This window comes from Somniosus microcephalus, chromosome 4 (assembly GCF_052327205.1).
Source record: "Somniosus microcephalus isolate GS21.2 chromosome 4, FLI_Smic_1.0, whole genome shotgun sequence".
NCBI classification, from domain to species: domain Eukaryota; kingdom Metazoa; phylum Chordata; class Chondrichthyes; order Squaliformes; family Somniosidae; genus Somniosus; species Somniosus microcephalus.
The window spans coordinates 217,785,710-217,806,201 of record NC_140990.1 but is presented as its reverse complement, the minus strand read 5'-3'; the positions used below and the strand labels follow the sequence as shown (position 1 = coordinate 217,806,201).

General features: G+C 44.0%; 1 protein-coding gene across 2 annotated transcripts in view; it reads right to left on the bottom strand.

Annotated features, from left to right (window-relative positions):
- dnah7 (dynein, axonemal, heavy chain 7) overlaps positions 1-20,492 on the bottom strand; it is an 816,199-nt gene that overhangs the window by 206,706 nt on the left and 589,001 nt on the right. For both annotated transcript variants that reach the window (XM_085985836.1, XM_085985837.1), the window contains exons 50-51: positions 12,475-12,810; positions 4,613-4,739 (exon numbers count right to left, since the gene is read on the bottom strand). In XM_085985836.1, the coding sequence (XP_085841962.1) occupies positions 4,613-4,739; positions 12,475-12,810 (463 nt within the window). The remainder of the gene's footprint in view (positions 1-4,612; positions 4,740-12,474; positions 12,811-20,492) is intronic.

Below are 20,492 nucleotides of genomic sequence, written 5' to 3'. Positions count from 1 at the left end.
GAGGTTCTTAAAGAACAATGGTGTTAAGCATTACACATCCGCCCCATATCATCCAGCCACTAATGGATTGGCCGAGAGGTTTGTTCAAACATTCAAGAAGGCTATCAAGGCAATGTGTAATGAAGATATACCCCTACAACACAAGGTGGATAACTTCTTGTTTGCCTACCGGAATGCGACACATGCGGTTACCAACCAAACTCCAGCCATGATGTTCTTCAATCGAAAACTACGATGCCGCTTGGATTTGGTTAAGCCAAACATCAGAAGAGATGTGGAGAACAGGCAGTTTCAGAATATGAATGAAAGGCCGACCAGGAGTTTTAAGATAGGTCAACCAGTTTTGGCCCGGGACTACCGCACAGAGAAATGGCAGCCAGGAACGATCTGTACACGGCAAGGACCTCTAATGTATACCGTGGACATTGGAGAGAGCATTGTAAGACGCCATGCTGACCAGATTCTAGAGTCACTGGAAAACGTCAACTCCACACCACGATCTGATACACCTGGCGATGAAACAGAAGTACCAATTGCATCTACCGCAGAATCGGTGATATTGGAAGCAGACGAACCAAACAACGACATTGATCCTGACTCAACCTTGCCAGAAGAACCTGATATCCCAAAGAGGCGTTATCCAGCCAGAATCAGGAAGCCTCCTCAAAGACTGAACTTATAATTGCTTAACTTCAACCAATGTATCTAGCAACCGTAATTGTAATTAGTTATTATTTAGTTGTTAAATGAATGTTATGTACTGTTTATCTAAAAGGGGAGGAATTGTTGTGTATGTCACTTTAAGGGAATAACTGGTCTCAGACTGCAAATCAAATCAAATCAAATCAACTTTTACTGTCATTGTTAGTGCACAAGTGCAGTACAACGAAATGTAGGCTTGCGGCTCCCGAGTGTACAATTTGGATTAGGACACTTAAACATTTCAACATACATTTGTACATATATATTAGCATAAATATGACCATAATAAAGTGAATAAAGTGCATCGGCAGATGTGCAGGCTTTAGTGTTTATTTGTGGAGTTCAGTAGGATGACAACCCTGGGAAAGAAGCTGTTCCTAAATCTGGTCGTACGGGTGCGAATGCATCTGTAGCATCTTCCAGATGGTAGGAGGGCGAACAGACTGTGGCTGGGGTGGGTAGGGTCTTTGATGATGGTCCGTGCCCTCCGTAGGCAGCGTTTCTGATATATATGTTCTATGGTCGGTAGCCGGGTGCCGGTAATGCGTTGGGCAGTTTTGACTACCCGCTGCAGGGCTTTCCGGTCATGGGAGCTACAGCCGCCGTACCATACCGTGATACAGTTTGTCAGGATGCTCTCTATAGTGCAGCGGTAGAAGTTAGAGAGGATTGGGGGTGACAGATTACATCCCTTCAGCCTCCTCAAGAAATATAGGCGCTGCTGGGCTTTCTTCACCAGAGAGGAGGTGTTGAGGGACCAGGAAAGGTCTTCCGTGATGTGGACTCCGAGGAACTTAAAGCTGGCCACCCTTTCCACCTCTGCCCCATTGATGTGGATGGGGGTGTGACTTCCGCCTTTGGACTTCCTGAAGTCCACGATTATTTCCTTTGTTTTCTTGGTGTTAAGGGCCAGGTTGTTGTCGGCGCACCACTTCACGAGATGCTGGACCTCCTCCCTGTAGGCTGACTCATCATTGTTGGTGATCTGGCCTACTACTGTGGTGTCATCTGCAAACTTGATGATGGTGTTGGAACCATTAACAGCCACACAGTCATGGGTGAAGAGGGAGTAGAGGAGGGGACTCAGCACACATCCTTGTGGGGCCCCCGTGTTCAGGGTCACTGCAGTACTGGCAGTGACCACCCCTGTATAAAAGGCCCTAGCAGGCTTCTGTAGTTTCAGTTTCCAGGTTGTCTCCATTCAGTGAAGACTTGTAATAATCAACTCCTGCAGTCCATGTCTCAATTATACACGGACATAATAGTGGCGGTAGCCGGTAGCACCCCACAGCGCTGTGCCTCCGGCGATGACCTCATCGCCGTGCGCAGCACCCCGGCCGCAAACTTGGCTCGCGCCCCCTGACGCTATGTCTGACAAAGTGGTGTTTTTGCAGCTGGGGCGGCGATAATTAAAGGGTAGGTGCCGGACGGCCATTTTTTGGGGGGGGCGCCTGCCAGCACCTGCCCCCTCTGGCCTCCTCCTGCAGGATGCCGGCTGCGATCCGTCAGCCCGGTACTCCTCTTGAGTGCCGGGAACTTTTGCTGGCACCCCGCTCCCCAGTGGTCCAGCAGGGCTCCGGTGCACGCTGCGCTAGGCCCCTCCCCTTTAATCAGGGGAGGGAGGCCTGCAGTACCGCGGTGCTACGTGCCAGCGTACGTAGTGCTGCTACACATAGCGCCGCGATATTCAATGGGAGCGCCCCAAGAGGGAGGGGGAGCGCTTCCAGTAGCGCCCCACCTCTTTCTTGGGGCGCTCCCATTGAATTTCAGGCGCAGGGGCGCTAACTTTTTCGGGGCGCTACTTTTAGCACCCCGGCGAAGTTATCATCCTAAAGGGGGCGTGAGCCAATTTTCCCTCCTACTTCTTTTCCTCGTCACTTTTCTAACCTCTCCTGAAGGCATTGACTCCTTCCTTGGGCTCTGGTCACCTTTCTGTTCTTGCACAAGTGGCCACGATTCATGTTTGATGACAAAAATAAATATTTATATCATGGCCCAGAAAATCTGTGAGCACGGCACCGCTGTCTTATGTGCCAAAATGTACCCATCCTGGGTTTTCGTCACTGACCCGGTCAAAGTTCATGGGATCAGGGTCAATCATCCTGCAATTTACATGCATTCAACAGGCTAGGGTCGCATCTCGGGCAGCCCCCACGAGGGAGACTGAAAAGTCCACATGACCGGGGGGAGGGGGTGGTGGAAGTACCTGCTTCCCTGCTTAAAAGAAAACTGTTGGTGTCCCCGCAGCTCCATTGCAAAGGGGGTCACTTCAAAAATTTCTTAATGAAATTGCCACATCTTTGGGAGTTCAGTTCTCAGTCCCAGCCTGGACCCCTGGTGGTCTCCATAACCATCGATGAGTTGGACAGTCTCCCCGGTCTGACTAGGTCTACCTGCATTCATCATGCCTCAGGTCCCTCTGAAAGCCAGAGGTGTTGGAATTCCCAACGTCGGGCCTTGCAATGGATGGGCAGAGGCTTCGCCCTACATAGTCATCCCAGAAACCTTGTTGCTAGGTCAAGACCCAGCGTAACCACATTCCAGCTTACATACCAGCCATTCCAGTGGATTCCTGCCAAAGCGATTAGAAGTTGGAACGCAGCCGATTTCTTCCCTTTTCAACCCAGATACACTGTAATTCCCCCACTACTGCCCCAGTTGAGATGCAACTTAGCACAAATCTGGGCACCTTCCTGGTCTGTTTAGCTCAGCTACTCACTAAATAAAGATGATTCATTATTGAAACCTTGCACAATATTTCCTTCCAAGTAAGAGAGAATTTTTAAAGTAAATTATTTGAACTTTAATTAAACTTTTCTTTACGACTGTTTCACACTATGCTCAGCCAGAATTTCTGAAGGCCAATTATTTTGCTTCAATATAATCCACCTTATCCAAGTGTCTATGTGGCTTTATTCAGCCAGCTGAAACTTTGACCTGAAACCTCCTGGATCGTCCTTAGGCAGATATTATGTCGACATTTACGACGGTTTCTACAGTGACCCTGCCAACGGGAACTTAAATGTCCTGCAGAGCTCATTTGCCAACGCCGAATAAAAAAAACGGCATAAAACTAACGCAAATGCAACACCACCAATAGGGGTAAGACCGTGTGGATTTCTGTCTTCTGCTGTGGTGCCTCACTGACAGTACTTTGGTTAAATATAGCGTGGGTCTCAGTAAGAAACATTCAAAAAACAATTTGCAAAGAAAATCGCACCAAACACCATAAATTTCAGTTACACCGATATCGGGTGACTTCATGTCACACCTAAATTTTGGGGCGTAAATCTACATCACCGCATTACTGGCATTAATGCAGGAACCTCACACGAGCTGGACTTTTGCATGGGAGTGGAGCTGTATGAATGAGTGGCAGAGGGTTTCAGGGAATATATATCGGAAGCGGAGCAAATGAGCGAGGAAATTCATGCATACTGATGTTTTGGCGGAAAACCGACGTAAATTAGTTGAATGCAAATTTCCTTGGAAAAAACAGTGCAACACTGCTCTTATGCTGACAATTTCCAGGCAATTTCAGGCCTTTATGTTTTTAGTTGTACCCCATACAAAGGGCTGTTACTTTAATGCAAGTGCATGATCTCCCTTTAAGCAGCATTTCATTTATTACCTTTCACTTCATGCTAAAAAGAGTCTTATGCTGGGATTTGAAATGACAACCATGGAGCCGCAAGCTAAATGTTTTACAAAAGCAATGCCATATTACAGGGAATAATGAAATAAATGTACATTTTCATAACTGTGCATAAAAATGATAACCTCTTACAAGAATGTTGGTTTAAAAGAGAAAATTGTTATAATTGCCTTAACTTATAATTTTCCTCCAGAATGCTCCCAAATATAACTTTCACACATAATAGTCTATTATTAAAAACTGTAGAAGACTGACCAGTCCATGGTGTCTTAATAGGTTTATATTCAAGCAAAATGAAAACAGCAGCTTGTCCTTTTCAAAGAGCGATCGACACACATTCACGTACAATGAGTATGTAAAATATTTTTCTAGGATCTGCAACCTAAAAGTGTTGAGAGACAAATTAAGCATTAAAGCATGTGCAGTTAAAAATGCAATTACAAACCACTTAGGCTACTGTGATTCTCATGACTTTTCATGTGCAATTGCACATGAAAAGTCAACAGTTTCCATCAAGTATGCATGTCAGTTCTATACAATGCAGCAAAAGTTCCAAAGATATTCAAATTTTGCTCATTGATTTTATAATAGAGGAAATTCCACAACTAGATAAAAAGAATCCTTACAAATGTATCAAGCAGCATGCCAGTGCAATATATTTTCTAATTTGCTCCTAATATTCAATAGTGGAGAGTTCTCATTTGCATTGTGGACAATGACTCATTGCATCACAAGGCATTGCTTCCCTTGCCATTCAGTTGTCATTTTGGAGAAAACGTATTTTCATTTAGAAATTAGGGCTGCCAAATAGTTGGTTTTTCACTTGACAAAGACAGGTTTTTAAATTGCTGCCAGTTTACGTGTGACAGCTTTAACATGCATTTTTTTTTAAATCACTGTATTGACAGTTAAAAGTGCCAATTTATAAACTCAGTTGGGCCAGCGAAAAACTGGTAAGGGGCAGCCTAATAAAATGCATCAAAATAGATATTTTTTGTAATGTTACTGCATGCTAGTTGATCTAGGATGGCATCTCAACAACAACAACAACGCCTTTAACATGGTAAAACGTTCCAAGGTGCTTCACAGGAGTATTAAAGGACAAAAAAATTTGACACCAAGCCACATAAGGAGAAATTAGGGCAGGTGACCTAAAGCTTGGTCAAAGAGGTAGGTTCTAAGGAACGTCTTAAAGGAGGAAAGAGAGGTAGAGAGGCGGAAAGGTTTAGGCAGGGAATTCCAGAGCTAAGGGCCTAGGCAACAGAAGGCACGGCCACCATTGGTAGAGCGATTATAATCAGGGATGCTCAAGAGGGCAGAATTAGAGGAGCGCAGATATCTTGGGGAGGTTGTGGGGCTGAAGGAGATTACAGAGATGGGAGGGCGAGGCCATGGGAATGTTTGAAAACAAGGATGAGAATTTTGAAATCGAGGCATTGTAGGCCAATGTAGGTCGGCGAGCACAGGGGTGATGGGTGAACGGGACTTGTTGCGAGTTAGGACACGGGCAGCCAAGTTTTGGATTACCTCAAGTTTGCGTAGGGTAGAATGTGGGAGGCCAGCCAGGAGTGCGTTGGAATAGTCAAGTCTAGAGGTAACAAAGGCATGGATGAGGGTTTCAGCAGCAGATGAACTGAGGCAAGGGCGGAGATGGGCAATGTTACAGAGGTGGAAATAGGTGGTCTTAGTTATGCCGCGGATATGTCGTCGGATGCTCATTTTGGGGTCAAATATGACACCAAGGTTGCGAACAGTGTAGTTCAGCCTCAGGCAGATGGTAGGGAGAGGGATGGAGTCAGTGGCAAGGGAGCGGAGTAGGCGGTGGGGACTGAAAACAATGGCTTTGCTCTTCCCAATATTTAATTGGAGAAAATTTCTGCTCATCCAGAACTGGATGTCGGACAAGCAGTCTGATAATTTAGAGACCCTGGAGGAGTCAAGAGAAGTGATAGTGAGGTAGAGCTGGGTGTCGTCAGCATACATGTAGAAACTGATGCTGTGTTTTTGGATGATGTCGCCAAGGGGCAACATGTAGATGAGAAATAGGAAGGGCCCAAGGATAGATCCTTGGAGGACACCAGAGGTAACGATGCGGGAGCGGGATGAAAAGCCGTTGCAGGTGATTCTCTGGCTATGATTAGATAGATAAGAATGGAACCAGGTGAGTGCAGTCCCACCCAGCTGGATGACAGTGGAAAGGCGTTGGAGAAGGATGGAGTGGTCAACCGTGTCAAAGGCTGCAGATAAGTCAAGAAGGACGAGGTGGGATAGTTTACCTTTGTCACAGTCACAAAGGATGTCATTTGTGACTTTGATGAGAACTGTTTCGGTACTGTTTAAGGGCGGAAACCTGATTGGAGGGATTCAAACATGGAATTGCGGCAAAGATGGGCACGGATTTGGGAGGCGACAACACGTTATAGGACTTTGGAGAGGAAAGGGAGGTTGGAGATGGGGCGGTAGTTTGCAAGGACGGAGGGGTCAAGGGTTGGTTTTTTGAGGAGGGGGTGATGATGGCAGATTTGAGGGAGAGGGGCACAGTACCTGAGGAGAGAGAATCATTAACAACGTCTGCTAACATGGGAGCCAGAAAAGGAAGTTGGGTGGTCAGCAGTTTGGTGGGAATAGGGTCGAGGGAGCAGGAAGTGGGTCTCATGGACATGGTGAGCACGGAGAGGTCATGAGGGGAGATCGGAGAGAAACTGGAGAAAGATATGAGTTCAGGGATAGGGCAGGAGGAACCTTAGAGGAAGTTTGGCCCAGTGGGCGAGGGGAAGGAAGGGAAGTGGCAGAGGCAGCTGAACTTAGAGACAAAGAAGTCCATGAGCTCCTCACACTTTTTGTCGGAGGTGAGAGTGGAGGAGACAGGGGAGAAGGATTTAAGAAGACGGTTAGCAGTAGAGAATAGGAGCTGGGGTTTATCTCACAGAAAGAAAATGTAAAAATGATTCTCGCTTCCTACAACGGTCTCTCTGATTCTTACCTAATCTCTAATTATTTCTGTGTCAGTCTGTTTCCATTTGCTATTCACTCTTTCTGTATGACTGAAGGGCACTGACGCTCTATGTATGCACAGAGTTCCCCAAAGATATATGGAGGAGTATTGTTTTTGCAAATGCATAGCAGGCCAAAATCCAATATGGAAATGCCCATTTAAAACACTAGGAAAGAAGCTATATGACGGCATGTTGGAGGGATTTGTAAAATGGGATATGTAACTTCAGTGATTTTCAAAATTGTTTTGCTTTTCATGTTTTATGATTTTCACTTTAAGGGCTATATGGGTTGGTGAGGGGTAAACATGACTGAAAATATTCAGAGCTTTTGACTGATTGCTTTTGGAATAGTTCATTGGTTGCTTTTTAAGTGAATGAACGATTTTTATAATGAGATAATAACATTTTTTGGAGATAATTAAAATAGTGATTTTTTGTTTTTTTACACAGGTGCTTATTTTAAAATTAGTGAATAGAACATAAAGCCAATTGGTATTTTTGTGTCCTACAAGCACAGCAGACACTCTCCCACACCCTAGTGAAACTGCCCCCCAAGCAAAACATTGTAATAATATGTAGATGTGCATTTTAAATAATCAGACATTAATATTTCAGAGAGGAACAACACAGTCAATTAGTTGTATGGTAATATCAGGTAATTGTTATCTTTGTAGTGCTGTCGAGGGATGGCCATGCTAGAAGTAAGAGCCATGATCAAACTGGCAGAGACAGACTTCAAACTATTCAAAAAGATAAAGCAGAAACTATTTTCCAATTTTCTCCCTCCTCTCCTGAATATGGTCACTCATAATACAGCAAAATGGTTTCACGAGTGCCTGCAGGCCTCTGGTACTTTGGACAACTGGCTATCCTTTACGTGAGCCTTGATGGTGTCAGCAGGATGTTTGACAATGGACATGTTACAACCAACCTTGGTCCTGTCTTCCACATATTTGTAGCAGGGATCAATGGATAAACATTCCTGATCCCTCCCCCATCTCGGGGACACTGAAGATAATGTAGTGCTGCCCTGGTTCTGATCAGGCCATAAATCACATTTTCAGGCTATCCTGTTCTATTTGGCTCAGTACAATAGATGGTGCAGTTATTCATTAAGTCATTAGGGGATCTGCTTAGCTTTTTCATAAGATGATGCATTGAGTTAGGCTTCATTTATTCATCTACACAAAATAAGCCTCACTCGAAATGAGGAATAGTTCATAAAATAAAAACAGAAAATGCTGGAAATACTCAGCAGGTCAGGCAGCATCTGTGGAGAGAGAAACAGAGTTAACGTTTCAGGTTGATGACCCTTCATCAGAACTGGAAAAGGTTGGAGGAATAGTTCATGTTAGGATCTGCGGGCTTAAAGCATTAACTGGTTTTTGTATATGAAAACCCTTACAGTAAAAATAAAAGACGGCAAATGGGAGAAACAAGAATGAAGGGGCAGCATCTCACAGAAGTAAAATTAATACTAAGTTTTCTACCTGGAGCTAGAGCAGTAAGGAAAGGTTAGAAGGGACAATGAAGGGATTAAGACCGGATCCTGTGGTGGCAGTCCACAAAGGTGTAAATGACATGAGAGAAATAATAAAGGGGCCTTAAAAGGGACCTACATGAGGATTGCCTTAAAATGCAGCAATAGGGGATGTAACGTAGTGCTCTTTGGCATACTTCCAGCGCTTGAGAAAGAGGAAGAGTTCACCAATAAAATGAAAGATGGAAATGAATGACAGACAACTTGGTGTCAAAACAATACTACCTTCATAAATAATTGGGAACATGTGCAGAATAAAATAGATTGGTTATAGAGGAGCCAGATTGCACCTAAATCAAATACATATTAAAATCATTTATATAGCACCTTTCACATCCTCGAATTGTCCCAAACTGCTTCACAGCCAATCAATTACCTTTGAAGTGTAGTAACTATTGTAATGTAAGCAAACAGAGCAGACAATTTGCACCCAGTAAGGTCCCACAAACAACAAGATAAATGACTAATCTGTTTCAGATGTTGGTTGAGGGACAAATGTTGACTAGGACACAGTGAGAACTCCGCTGCTCTTCTTCAAATAGCGCCATAGGATATTTCACATCCAACTGAAATGGCAGATGGGGCCTCAGTTTAATGTCTTGTTGGAAAGGCAGCACCTCTGGCAGTTCAGCACTCCCTCTGAATTGTACAGAAATGTCAACTTGGGTTATATGCTCAAGTCTCTGGAGTGGAGTTTGAACCCACAACCTTCTGGCACAAAGATGAAGGTGCTCCCACTGATCCAGGGTTGACATTTATGGGAACAAAGAGTCTTGTAAGGAATATTGAAGAAGCAATTGAAAATCATTTAAATGGTAGCATAGTGGTTATGTTACTGGACTAGTAATCCAGAGGCTTGGACTAATGATCTGGAGACATGAGTTCAAATCCCACCACTCCAGCTGGGGAATTTAAATTCAGTTAATTAAATAAATCGGGAATAAAAAGCTAATATCAATAATAGTGACCATGAACTGCTGGATTGACGTAAAAGCCCATCTGGTTCACTAATATCCTGTAGGAAAGGAAATCTGCCGCCCTTAATTGGTATGGCCTATATGTGACTCCAGACCCACAGCAATGTGGTTGACTCTTAACTGCCCTCTGAAATGGCCTAGCAAGCCACTCAGTTGTACTAAACCACTACGAAAAATAAGAATAAAACCAGATGGATTACTCGGCATCGACCTAAGCACTGACTTCGGACATGAAAAAGGCACACCCAGCCCAGTTGAACCTGCAAAGTCCTCCTCACTAACATCTGGGGACTTGTGCAAACTGCCTGACATAGTCACACTCACAGAATCATACCTTTCAGCCAACATCCCAGACTCCTCCATCATCATCCCTAGTGTGTCCTGTCCCACCGGCAGGACAGACCCACCAGAGATGGCGGCACAGTGGTATACAGTTGCGACTGACTGGCCCTGGGAGTCTTCAACATTGACTCCAGACCCCATGAAGTCTCATGGCTTCAGGTCAAGCATGGGCAAGGAAAACTTCTGCTAATTACCACCTACCACCTACTACCCTCCCTCAGCTGATGAATCAGTACTGCAAGGGTGCAGAATGTACTCTGGGTCCTGAAGGACATAGCTTGCGGCAGGTGATGAGAGAACGAACTGCATGACTGCTCCATGAGTCCATGTGTAATGAGAGGCACTGCTTATCTTGACCTGGTATTTGTAAATAACCCAGACAATGTACAGGAGCCGGAAGTCATAGCACCCTGGGGGACAATGGCCAAAGAATGATCGAATTTAACAGGATTTGGAAATTAATTATTGCAAAGACCAGGATCCAGGTTTATAACTTTGAAAGGGCCAAATTCAAAGAAATAAAAAATTAAAAAAACAAATGGCTTGGAGGAGGATGTTCATCAACATTTCAGCAGAAGACAAATGGAACACGTTTAAAAGAATAATGCTGGACATGAAGGACAAATACATACCTACGATTAGGAAGTTCAGACTAAACAGGTATAACCCTAAACTGATTATTTCACTTTTAATTTATTTGCTAAAGAAGAAAAATTACCACTACAAATCTTGCAGGGAAAAAGTGGAAGTGGTTTAGTGGGATGAATATAGGATCACGCAGGAGCATGTCAAAAGGTTAATTGTGCTTTAAAAAGAAACTGAGAAAAAAGTATAGCTTTAGAGGCAAAACATAACAGTCAAAATTCTTTTGGAGCTGCAATAGCAAAAGGACTGTCAGAGAACAGGTGAAATATTAAAAGATGCAAATGGACTTTGAACTGAGGATGAGCACAAGATTGTAAATATTCTGAATAATTATTTCCTCAAAGTATTCACAAGGAAAGACATGAATAACATGACCTTCCCAATAATACGGCAGAGGCAATCTTCAGGACTTGGATATAAATTAGATGGAAGTCCCATACAAGCTGAAAGTGCTTAAAACAAATACATCCCTAAGGTTTGATGGTATTTATCCCAGAATATTGATAGAGACCAGGAAGGAGATTTGTGAAGCACTGACAGTCATTATGAGGGAGTCAATGACAGAATGAGTAAAATAAAATTTGAGTGGGCCAAATAATGACAGATGACATTACAACCAAGTGCAAAGTATTGTGCATAGGAAGGAAAAATAGGCAACATACATTCTTCATGAATGGTGGTGAAATAGGTAAGGATTAGTAGGCTCAATGCTCTACATATCCAATCAATGTGGCACAACAATCAAAAAGCCAATACAATGTTGATCTACATTAGCCAAAGCAGCAGAATATAAGTAGAGGAAGTTGTGATCAAACTATAAAGTGCTCTGGTGAGACCACACTTCAAGTACTATTCTGGTCGCCAAGAAACAAGGGAGACATTCAAGCACTGGAGTCAGTTTGGAGAAGAGCTAAGAGATTTATCCATAGTGCCAGGTGTCAGAGGTATGATGAAAGACTGAAGAAACCTTCATCCTGAAAAGATGGCATCTGAAAGATGATCTTATAAAGATATACAATTTAGTAAATGGTATGGAAAAGATTAATCTGAAAAACGACTTTATATAAAACTGAGGGAGTAGGACAAGGGGATACAGGTTCATACTAGTAAAAAGTAACTTTAGGACTGATATCAGGAAGTTCTTCATGCAGAGAGTGATCAACACTTGGAATGGATTTCCAAGCAGAGTGATAGAGGTGAAAACCCTGGGATCATTTAAGAAACAATTATATGCAGCAAACCAGGGAGTGTAGAATCAGTGTGGATGGATAAATTAAGATGGGCTGAATGGCCTTCCTCCTCTATAAGTGCACTGCGATCTTGTGATTCATATATTTATTATTAGCTCAAAAAGATGAAAAACTCGAATTACGTTACATATTAAAATCAATTTGGGGTAAATTTTCAACTTCGGCAGGAGCAGAAAATTGGCGTATCAAATCAGCTGCTCGTTGTAGAGCCCACCCGATTTTTCTTTCCATCAATCTAAAGGAATATTGGGCAGGGCGTATAATGGGCAGCTGATCAAATACCATCAGTTTTCCGCCCCTGCAATAGTTGAAAACTTCCCCCATTATCTTGTTGAACAGTGCAAAATTAAACCAAGTTTTGTCATACCTGTCTTGCAGATCGTCAGATTTTTCCGAATTTTCTATAGACATGATAAAAAGGTTGATAAACCAATTCAGGGAATACTGGTACATAGGCTCTATATTGCCAAGATCAGCAATTGAGAAAAATAGGATGGAAGAGTGTATTGCAATAGGTCGGTAGCCCATTCGAGTATTATCAATCTTCTTTTCTGTCTCCTCAGCTACTGCTTGCTTCTGAGTTATTTCATTAGCAAGGACCTTTGACGAAGATAAAACCTTTATGGCAGTCTCATCTTCTAAGATATTTCCTTCTGAGGATGAGAGAATTTCCAGAATCTTATCTTCAATTTCTTTCAGCAGCCTAAATAATGAAATAGCTTCAACTTAATACAGGTGTATTTATTACACAATCATTCAAATTATGAGGAAAGTGGCTGCAAACAATATTTAGCAATCTGGAAGGCTATATTAAATCATAGTGAATTAAACCTCATTTTATCACTGAATGGTACAATCTTGTAACTCATCGTAAATTAATGTTCTTTCATTACCTGTATTTGACAGGCTTTATAAGTCACCTGTATTACATTTTTTAATGGCAGATTTTCATCTTATAGCTTTTGACATAAAGGATCATCTGGTCGGAGCAAATAGGGAAATTCAGGCAGGGAGTATCACATGCCCATAATGGACCACACTCAGTTTTCATTCATTTAAATTAATGTTAGAATGCCGGACTCAAGACATCCTTTAAATAGAGCTTATATTAAAAGATATTAACTGCACGTGATGTTTGCATGGTTCTGTGTATGCCTGTGTGGATCTAAGTGATAAGGGAAACAAAACACAAGAGCTGGATGCTACTGCTTAAGAGAAACCTGTGGTTTCACTTTCTGCTATTCCCTCCACGTTAATGAATGTCCAGAATGGCCATCTCCAAGGGAATCTTGTGTTTGTAATTTCTGAGCCTCTCTTAGTTCCCATGTAATATGTGCTGTCTCATCCCGTAAACAGAAAAGTAATCTTCGGATATTATAAGCTGAAGCAGCACAGTGAAAGGTATGTATCCAAACTACAGCATATCTTGTATATCAGTAAGTGACCACATATCATGTACCTTTGTGGTGTTGCAATGATTTTATGTGTTAAGGTCTTTCAGGCTGTAATTCAATTATAAGTAGAAGCTTGAATGTGTGCCATGCTGGAGTGGGACTGCGCTGTCAGCAATGAAAGATCTGTACTGGCATAAGCTAACAATAACTGTGGAACAGTTGGATATGCAACACTTTGATGCATACTTGGGCCCTCTATCTGTTAAATGATACTTCCTTAAGGTGTGCCATCTTCACTTGCAGCCATGTACTGTATGCAGAATTAAGCCTGGCACCACATTCTGCCAGGCATGCTGCACTGCTGTCATCTGAGAAGGGTGCCCAGGAGAGCCAAGCAGGGCAACCCTCCTCACATCCATCTCATGCAGCAGCACCTTCATTTTGCCAACTATCAAACTGTGTTGTCATGTGCTGCGTCACTTCACTTGCTGACAGAGCCTGTTTCCTGCCATGTCATTTGGTTTGTCTTCCTTTGGTTTTGCAAGTGTTTTCTTTTCCTCAAATAGCCTTTACATTTAAAATATTTGCAGCCTTTAGAAAGGCTGAAACTTGAGAAGAGCTAATGTATCAGATAATTACAGTCCAATGAAGTACTTTTGAAGTGTTGTCACTGTTGAGATGTAGGACACACAGCAGCCAATTTGCACATGGTAAGGTCCCACAAACAACAATGAAATAAATGACCAGATCAGCTGTTTTAGGTGTTAACTGAGGAATACATATTGGTCAGGGCACTGGGAGAACTCCTCTGCTCTTCTTCAAATAGTGCCATGGGATATTTTACGTCCACCTGAGAGGGCTTGGTTAAACATTTCATCTGAAATAAAGTGCAGCACTGTCGTGAAGTGCCAGATTTTGTGCTCCACTCTCTGGAGTGGGGCTTGAACCCACAGCCTTCTGACTTAGAGGCACGATTTTCACCATTCTGCCTTGAGGTCTGGGACTTCCCATTTTTACCCTCAAACATTCCACAGATCAGGCAATGGTTTCTTCATTAGGATGAGGATCAGGAACTTATGGAGGCCAGGCTCATCAGGAACCACAGGATAAAAGGACACAAGGCCAGCAGAGTGACCAGGCAACTGCAGGAAGAGGCTGTAGAAGAAATTCGGGTCCCCACACGAGTACGCGCTGGGTACTCAGGCGTAGGCCCAACGAAAGTGCCAGTTTCGTGCATGCGCTGCGCATGCGCGGGAAACTGGAACTTCCGTTCCCTTGAAAGAAGGGGTTGACAGGTGGAAAGCATGTGCCGGAGAGGCAACGCGTGCACATCGAACTTACGTTTTTTTTGCAGGTTTCTCCGGGAGGGTAAATCTCCAGCGGTTACACTTTTAAAAAGCAGCGGCGGACCTGGGTTAGGCGGCAGCGGCAGAGGAGAGAGTTTAAAAGCGGCAGCAGCAGACCAGGTAGGCCCCACAGCGGCGGTGGACCTGGGTGAGGCGGCAGCGGCAGAAGAGAGAGTTTAAAAGCGGCAGCAGCAGACCAGGTAGGCCCCACAGCGGCGGTGGACCTGGGTGAGGTGACGGCGGCAGAAGAGAGAGTTTAAAAGTGGCAGCAGCAGACCAGGTAGGCCCCACAGCGGCAGCGGACCTGGGTGAGGCTTACCAATCTCAGAGCTCAGAGCGGGAGAGAGAGAAATACAAAATAATTGAAGTGTGACGTCACTAGAAACAGGAAAGTGATTGGTTAGTGAGTATTTCTCTCTTTCTCTTTTTTTCCAAACTTAAACCCTGTGGTTTATAGTTTCTAAGCTCTCTGTGGTGTAGCGGGGACTGTTGGTAAAAAAAAAGGGCCCTTGAATATATCATTTAAGTATAGTGTAATTGGTAGTATTGATTTGAATTAATTTAAATTGAATTAATTTAAGGGTAAGTCATGGCAGGAGAGCACGGCCCTGTGGTATGCTCCTCCTGCGCTATGTGGGAAATCAGGGACACTTCCTGTGTCCCTGACGACCATGTGTGCAGGAAGTGCATCCAGCTGCAGCTACTGGCAGACCGCATTGTGGCGCTGGAGCTGCGAATGGACACATACTGGAGCATTCGCGAGGCTGAGGATGTCGTGGATATCATGTTTAAACAGTTGGGTCACACCGCAGGTAAAGGTTGCACAGGCAGAAAGGGAATGGGTGACCACCAGGCAGAGTAGTAGGCGCAGGCAGGTAGTGCAGGGGTCCCCTGTGGCCATCCCCCTCTCAAACAGATATACCACTTTGGATACTGATGGGGGGGATGACTTACATGGGGAAGGCAGCAGCAGCCAACTTCCTGGCACCAGGGGTGGTTCTGCTGCACAGGACAGGAGGAAAAAGAGGGGTAGAGCTATAGTAATAGGGGATTCTATTGTAAGGGGAATAGACAGGCGTTTCTGCGGCTGCAAATGAGACTCCAGGATGGTGTGTTGCCTCCCTGGTGCAAGGGTCAAGGATGTCTCAGAGCGGCTGCAGAACATTTTGGAAGGGGAGGGTGAACAGCCAGTTGTCGTGGTGCATATAGGTACCAACGATATAGGTAAAAAATGGGATGAGGTCCTAAAAGGTAGTAATCTCAGGATTGCTGCCAGTGCCACATGCTAGTCAGAGTAGAAACAGAAGGATATTTCAGATGAATACGTGGCTAGAGGAATGGTGCAAGGGGGATGGATTCAAATTCCTGGGACAGTGGAACCGGTTCTGGGGGAGGTGGGACCAATACAAAACGGACAGTTTGCACCTGGGCAGGGCCGGGACCGATGTCCTAGGGGGAGTGTTTGCTAGTGCTCTGGAGGAGGATTTAAACTAAAATGGCAGGGGGTTGGGAACCTGAGCGGGGAGACGGAGTAAAGGGAAACAAGGATAAAAGCAAAAGACAGGAAGGAGAAAAACAAAAGTGGCAGACAGAGAAATCAAGGGATTAAATCAAACATGGCCACAGTAAATAATTCTAAAAGATATAAGAGCGTTAAAAAAACAAGCCTGAAGGCTTTGTGTCTTAATGCGAGGAGCATTCGTAAAAAGGTGGATGAATTAGCTACGCAAATAGAGGTAAACGAATATGATTTGATTGGGATTACGGAAACATGGCTCCAGGGTGGCCAAGGCTGGGAACTAAACACCCAGGGGTATTCAATATTCAGGAAAGATAGGCAAAAAGGAAAAGGAGGTGGAGTAGCATTGCTGGTTAAAGAGGAGATTAACACAATTGTAAGGAAGGATATTAGCTCTGATGATGTGGAATCAGTATGGGTAGAACTGAGAAATACCAAGGGGCAGAAAACGTTAGTGGGAGTGGCATATAGACCTCCAAACAGTAATGCGGAGGTCAGGGATGGCATTAAAAGGGAAATTAGAGAAGCATGCAATAAGGGCACAGCAGTTATCATGGGTGACTTTAATCTACATATAGATTGGGCTAACCAAATTAGTAACAATACTGTGGAGGAGGAATTCCTGGAGTGTATACGGAATGGTTTCCTGGACCAATATGTCGAGAAACCAACTAGAGATCAGGCCATCTTAGACTGGGTATTATGTAATGAGAAAGGATTAATTAGCAATCTTGTTGTGTGAGGCCGCTTGGGTCGGAGCGATGATAATATGATCGAATTCTTCATTAAGATGGAGAGTGAAGTAGTTGACTCAGAGACTAGGGTCCTGAATTTAAATAAAGGAAACTACGATGGTATGAGGCGCGAGCTGGGCAGGATAGATTGGGGAATGTCACTCAAAAGGGTTGACGGTGGTTAGGCAATGGCAAACATTCAAAGATCGCATGGATGAACTACAGAATTTGTTCATCCCTGTTTGGCATAAAAATAAAACAAAAAAGGTGACTCAACCGTGGCTAACAAGGAAAATTAGGGATAGCATAAGATCCAAGGAGTGGACCTATAAACTGGCCAGAAAAAGCAGTAAACCTGAGGATTGGGAGCAGTTTAGGATTCAACAAAGGAGGACAAAGGGGTTAATTAAGAAGGGGAAAATAGAGTATGAGAGTAAGCTTGCAGGGAATATAAAAACTGACTGTAAAAGCTTTTATAGATATGTGAAGAGAAAAGGATTGGTGAAGTCAAGCATAGGTCCCTTGCAGTCAGAATCAGGGGAATTTATAATGGGGAACAAGGAAATGGCAGACCAATTAAATACATACTTTGGTTCTGTCTTCACAAAGGAGGACACAAATAACCTCCCAGAGATGTTGGGGAACATAGGATCTAATGAAAGGGAGGAACTGATAGAAATCAGTATTTGTAGGGAAATGGTGTTAGGGAAATTGACTGGATTGAAGGCTGAAAAATCCACAGGGCCTGATAATCTACATCCTAGGGTACTTAAGGAAGTGGCCCTAGAAATAATAGATGCCTTGCTGGTCATCTTCCAAAATTCTATCGACTCTGGCACAGTTCCCATGGATTGGAGGGTAGCTAATGTTACCCCACTGTTCAAAAAGGGTGGCAGAGAGAAAATGGGGAATTACAGACCGGTAAGCCTGACATCGGTAGTGGGGAAAATGCTAGAGTCCATTATAAAAGATGTAATAGCAGAGCACTTGGAAAACAGTGACCGGATCGGACAAAGTCAACATGGATTTACAAAAGGTAAATCGTGCTTGACTAATCTACTGGAATTTTTTGAGGATGTAACTGGTAAAATAGATAAGGGAGAACCAGTGGATGTGGTGTATTTGGACTTTCAGAAGGCTTTCGATAAGGTCCCGCATAAGAGATTAGCATGTAAAGTTAAGGCACATGGGATTGGGGGCAAGGTATTGACTTGGATAGAGAACTGGTTGGCAGACAGAAAGCAAAGAGTTGGAATAAACAGCTCTTTTTCCGAGTGGCAGGCAGTGACTAGTGGGTTACCGCAGGGATTGGTCCTTGGACCCCAGCTATTCACAACATATATATTAATGATCTGGATGAGGGAACTAGATGTACTATCTCCAAGTTTGCAGACGACACAAAGCTGGGTGGACGTGTGTGCTGTGAGGGGGATGCCGAGAAACTCCAGTATGATTTGGACAGGTTGGGTGATTGGGCAGCAGCATGGCAGATGCAATATAACGTGGATAAATGCGAGGTTATCCACTTTGGTGGCAAAAACAGGAAGGCAGATTATTATCTGAATGGCAATAGATTGGGAGAAGGGGAAGTGCAACGAGACCTGGGCGTCCTTGTGCACCAGTCGCTGAAAGTAAGCATGCAGGTGCAGCAGGCGGTGAAGAAGGCAAATGGTATGTTGGCCTTCGTAGCGAGAGGGTTTGAGTACAGGAACAAGGATGTCTTGTTGCAGTTGTACAGGGCCTTGGTGAGACCACACCTTGAGTATTGTGTGCAGTTTTGGTCGCCTTATCTGAGGAAGGATGTTCTTGCCATGGAAGGAGTGCAGCGAAGATTCACCAGTCTGATACCTGGGATGGCAGGAATGACGTATTGGTCAATTGGGCTTGTACTCGCTGGAGTTTAGAAGACTGAGAGGGGATCTCATTGAAACTTATAAAATTCTAACAGGACTAGACAGACTAGATGCAGGAAGGATGTTCCCGATGGTCGGGGAGTCCAGAACCAGGGGTCACAGTCTAAGGATAAGGGGTAAGCCATTTAGGACAGATGAGGAGGAATTTCTTCACCCAGAGAGTGGTGAACCTGTGGAATTCACAGAAACCCCACAGTGCAGATAGAGGCCATTTCGGCCCATCGAGCCTGCACCGACACATATCCCACCCGATCCCCGTAACCCCTACACCAACACATATCCCACCCTATCCCTGTAACCCCACGTATTTAATCCCCCTAACACTAAGGGTCAATTTATCATAGCCAATCAACCTAACCCGCACATCTTTGGAGTGTGGGAGGAAACCGGAGCACCCGGAGAAAACCCACGCAAACACGGGGAGAATGTGCAAACTCCACACAGACAGTCGCCCGAGGCCGGATTCGAACCCGGGTCCCTGGCGCTGTGAAGCAACAGTGCTAACCACTATGCCACCGTGCCACAGAAGGCAGTTGAGGCCAATTCATTAAATATATTAAAGAAGAAGTTAGATATATTTCTTAAGGCTAACGGGATCAAGGGATATGGAGAGAAGGCAGGAACAGGGTACTGAACTTGGATGATCAGCCATGATCGCATTGAATGGCGGAGCAGGCTCGAGGAGCCGAATGGCCTACTCCTGCTCCTATCTTCCATGTTTGTATGTTTCTATGCCTGCTTTTAACAAGGTAAGTGGTGAATTAATTAAAATTAAAACATTTTTTCCACAGGTTCATTATTTTTAAATACTTTAAAGAAAGGTAAGTTTATTTTTAGCCCCGTTAGAAAATGTAATTAATTTTTTCAAAAATTTAAATTATTGTTTAAAATAGTTATTTCATGTAATTTATAGTTATTTTAAAAAGGTGATTTAAAAAAAATGTATTTGAAGTTTTAGTTATGTTTTGGGGCTCATAGTATTTATAGGTTTGACAGCTCTTCCTGTCAAATTTATGAATGAAGCATTCCCTGCTACCATTGGCTCTCCATGGCCCATGTGATCCCCGGGGATGCTTCGAACTAACTGCGCCCCTGGGATATGCAAGCACTGCGCGCCGGCAGTTGGAGGAGGCCCAGGATCGGAATCCCACACGGGCCTACAGCTCAACGGCCGGCGAGCAAGGTAAGTGCAGGTCGGGGCTTGCACCCACGGGAAGCCCCGTCCCGAATTTCTGGGCCATTGTCCCCAAAATTCCACACGAGGTTTTGCGCTGGATATGCGCCAATGAGGCAGGATTTTTGCCTCTGATGCTCTGCAGCATTGATTCTGCCATAATATCCTGGGTGAACTTATTTAAATATTCACTGGCAGTTTTCTAATGCAAATCGTGTGTAAAATGGGAGTAATGTGCTGGGGTTGCTTGGAAATTAGAATGCAGCCTGTAAAAAGTAAATTCTGGCTGAAGATTGCAGCAGCAG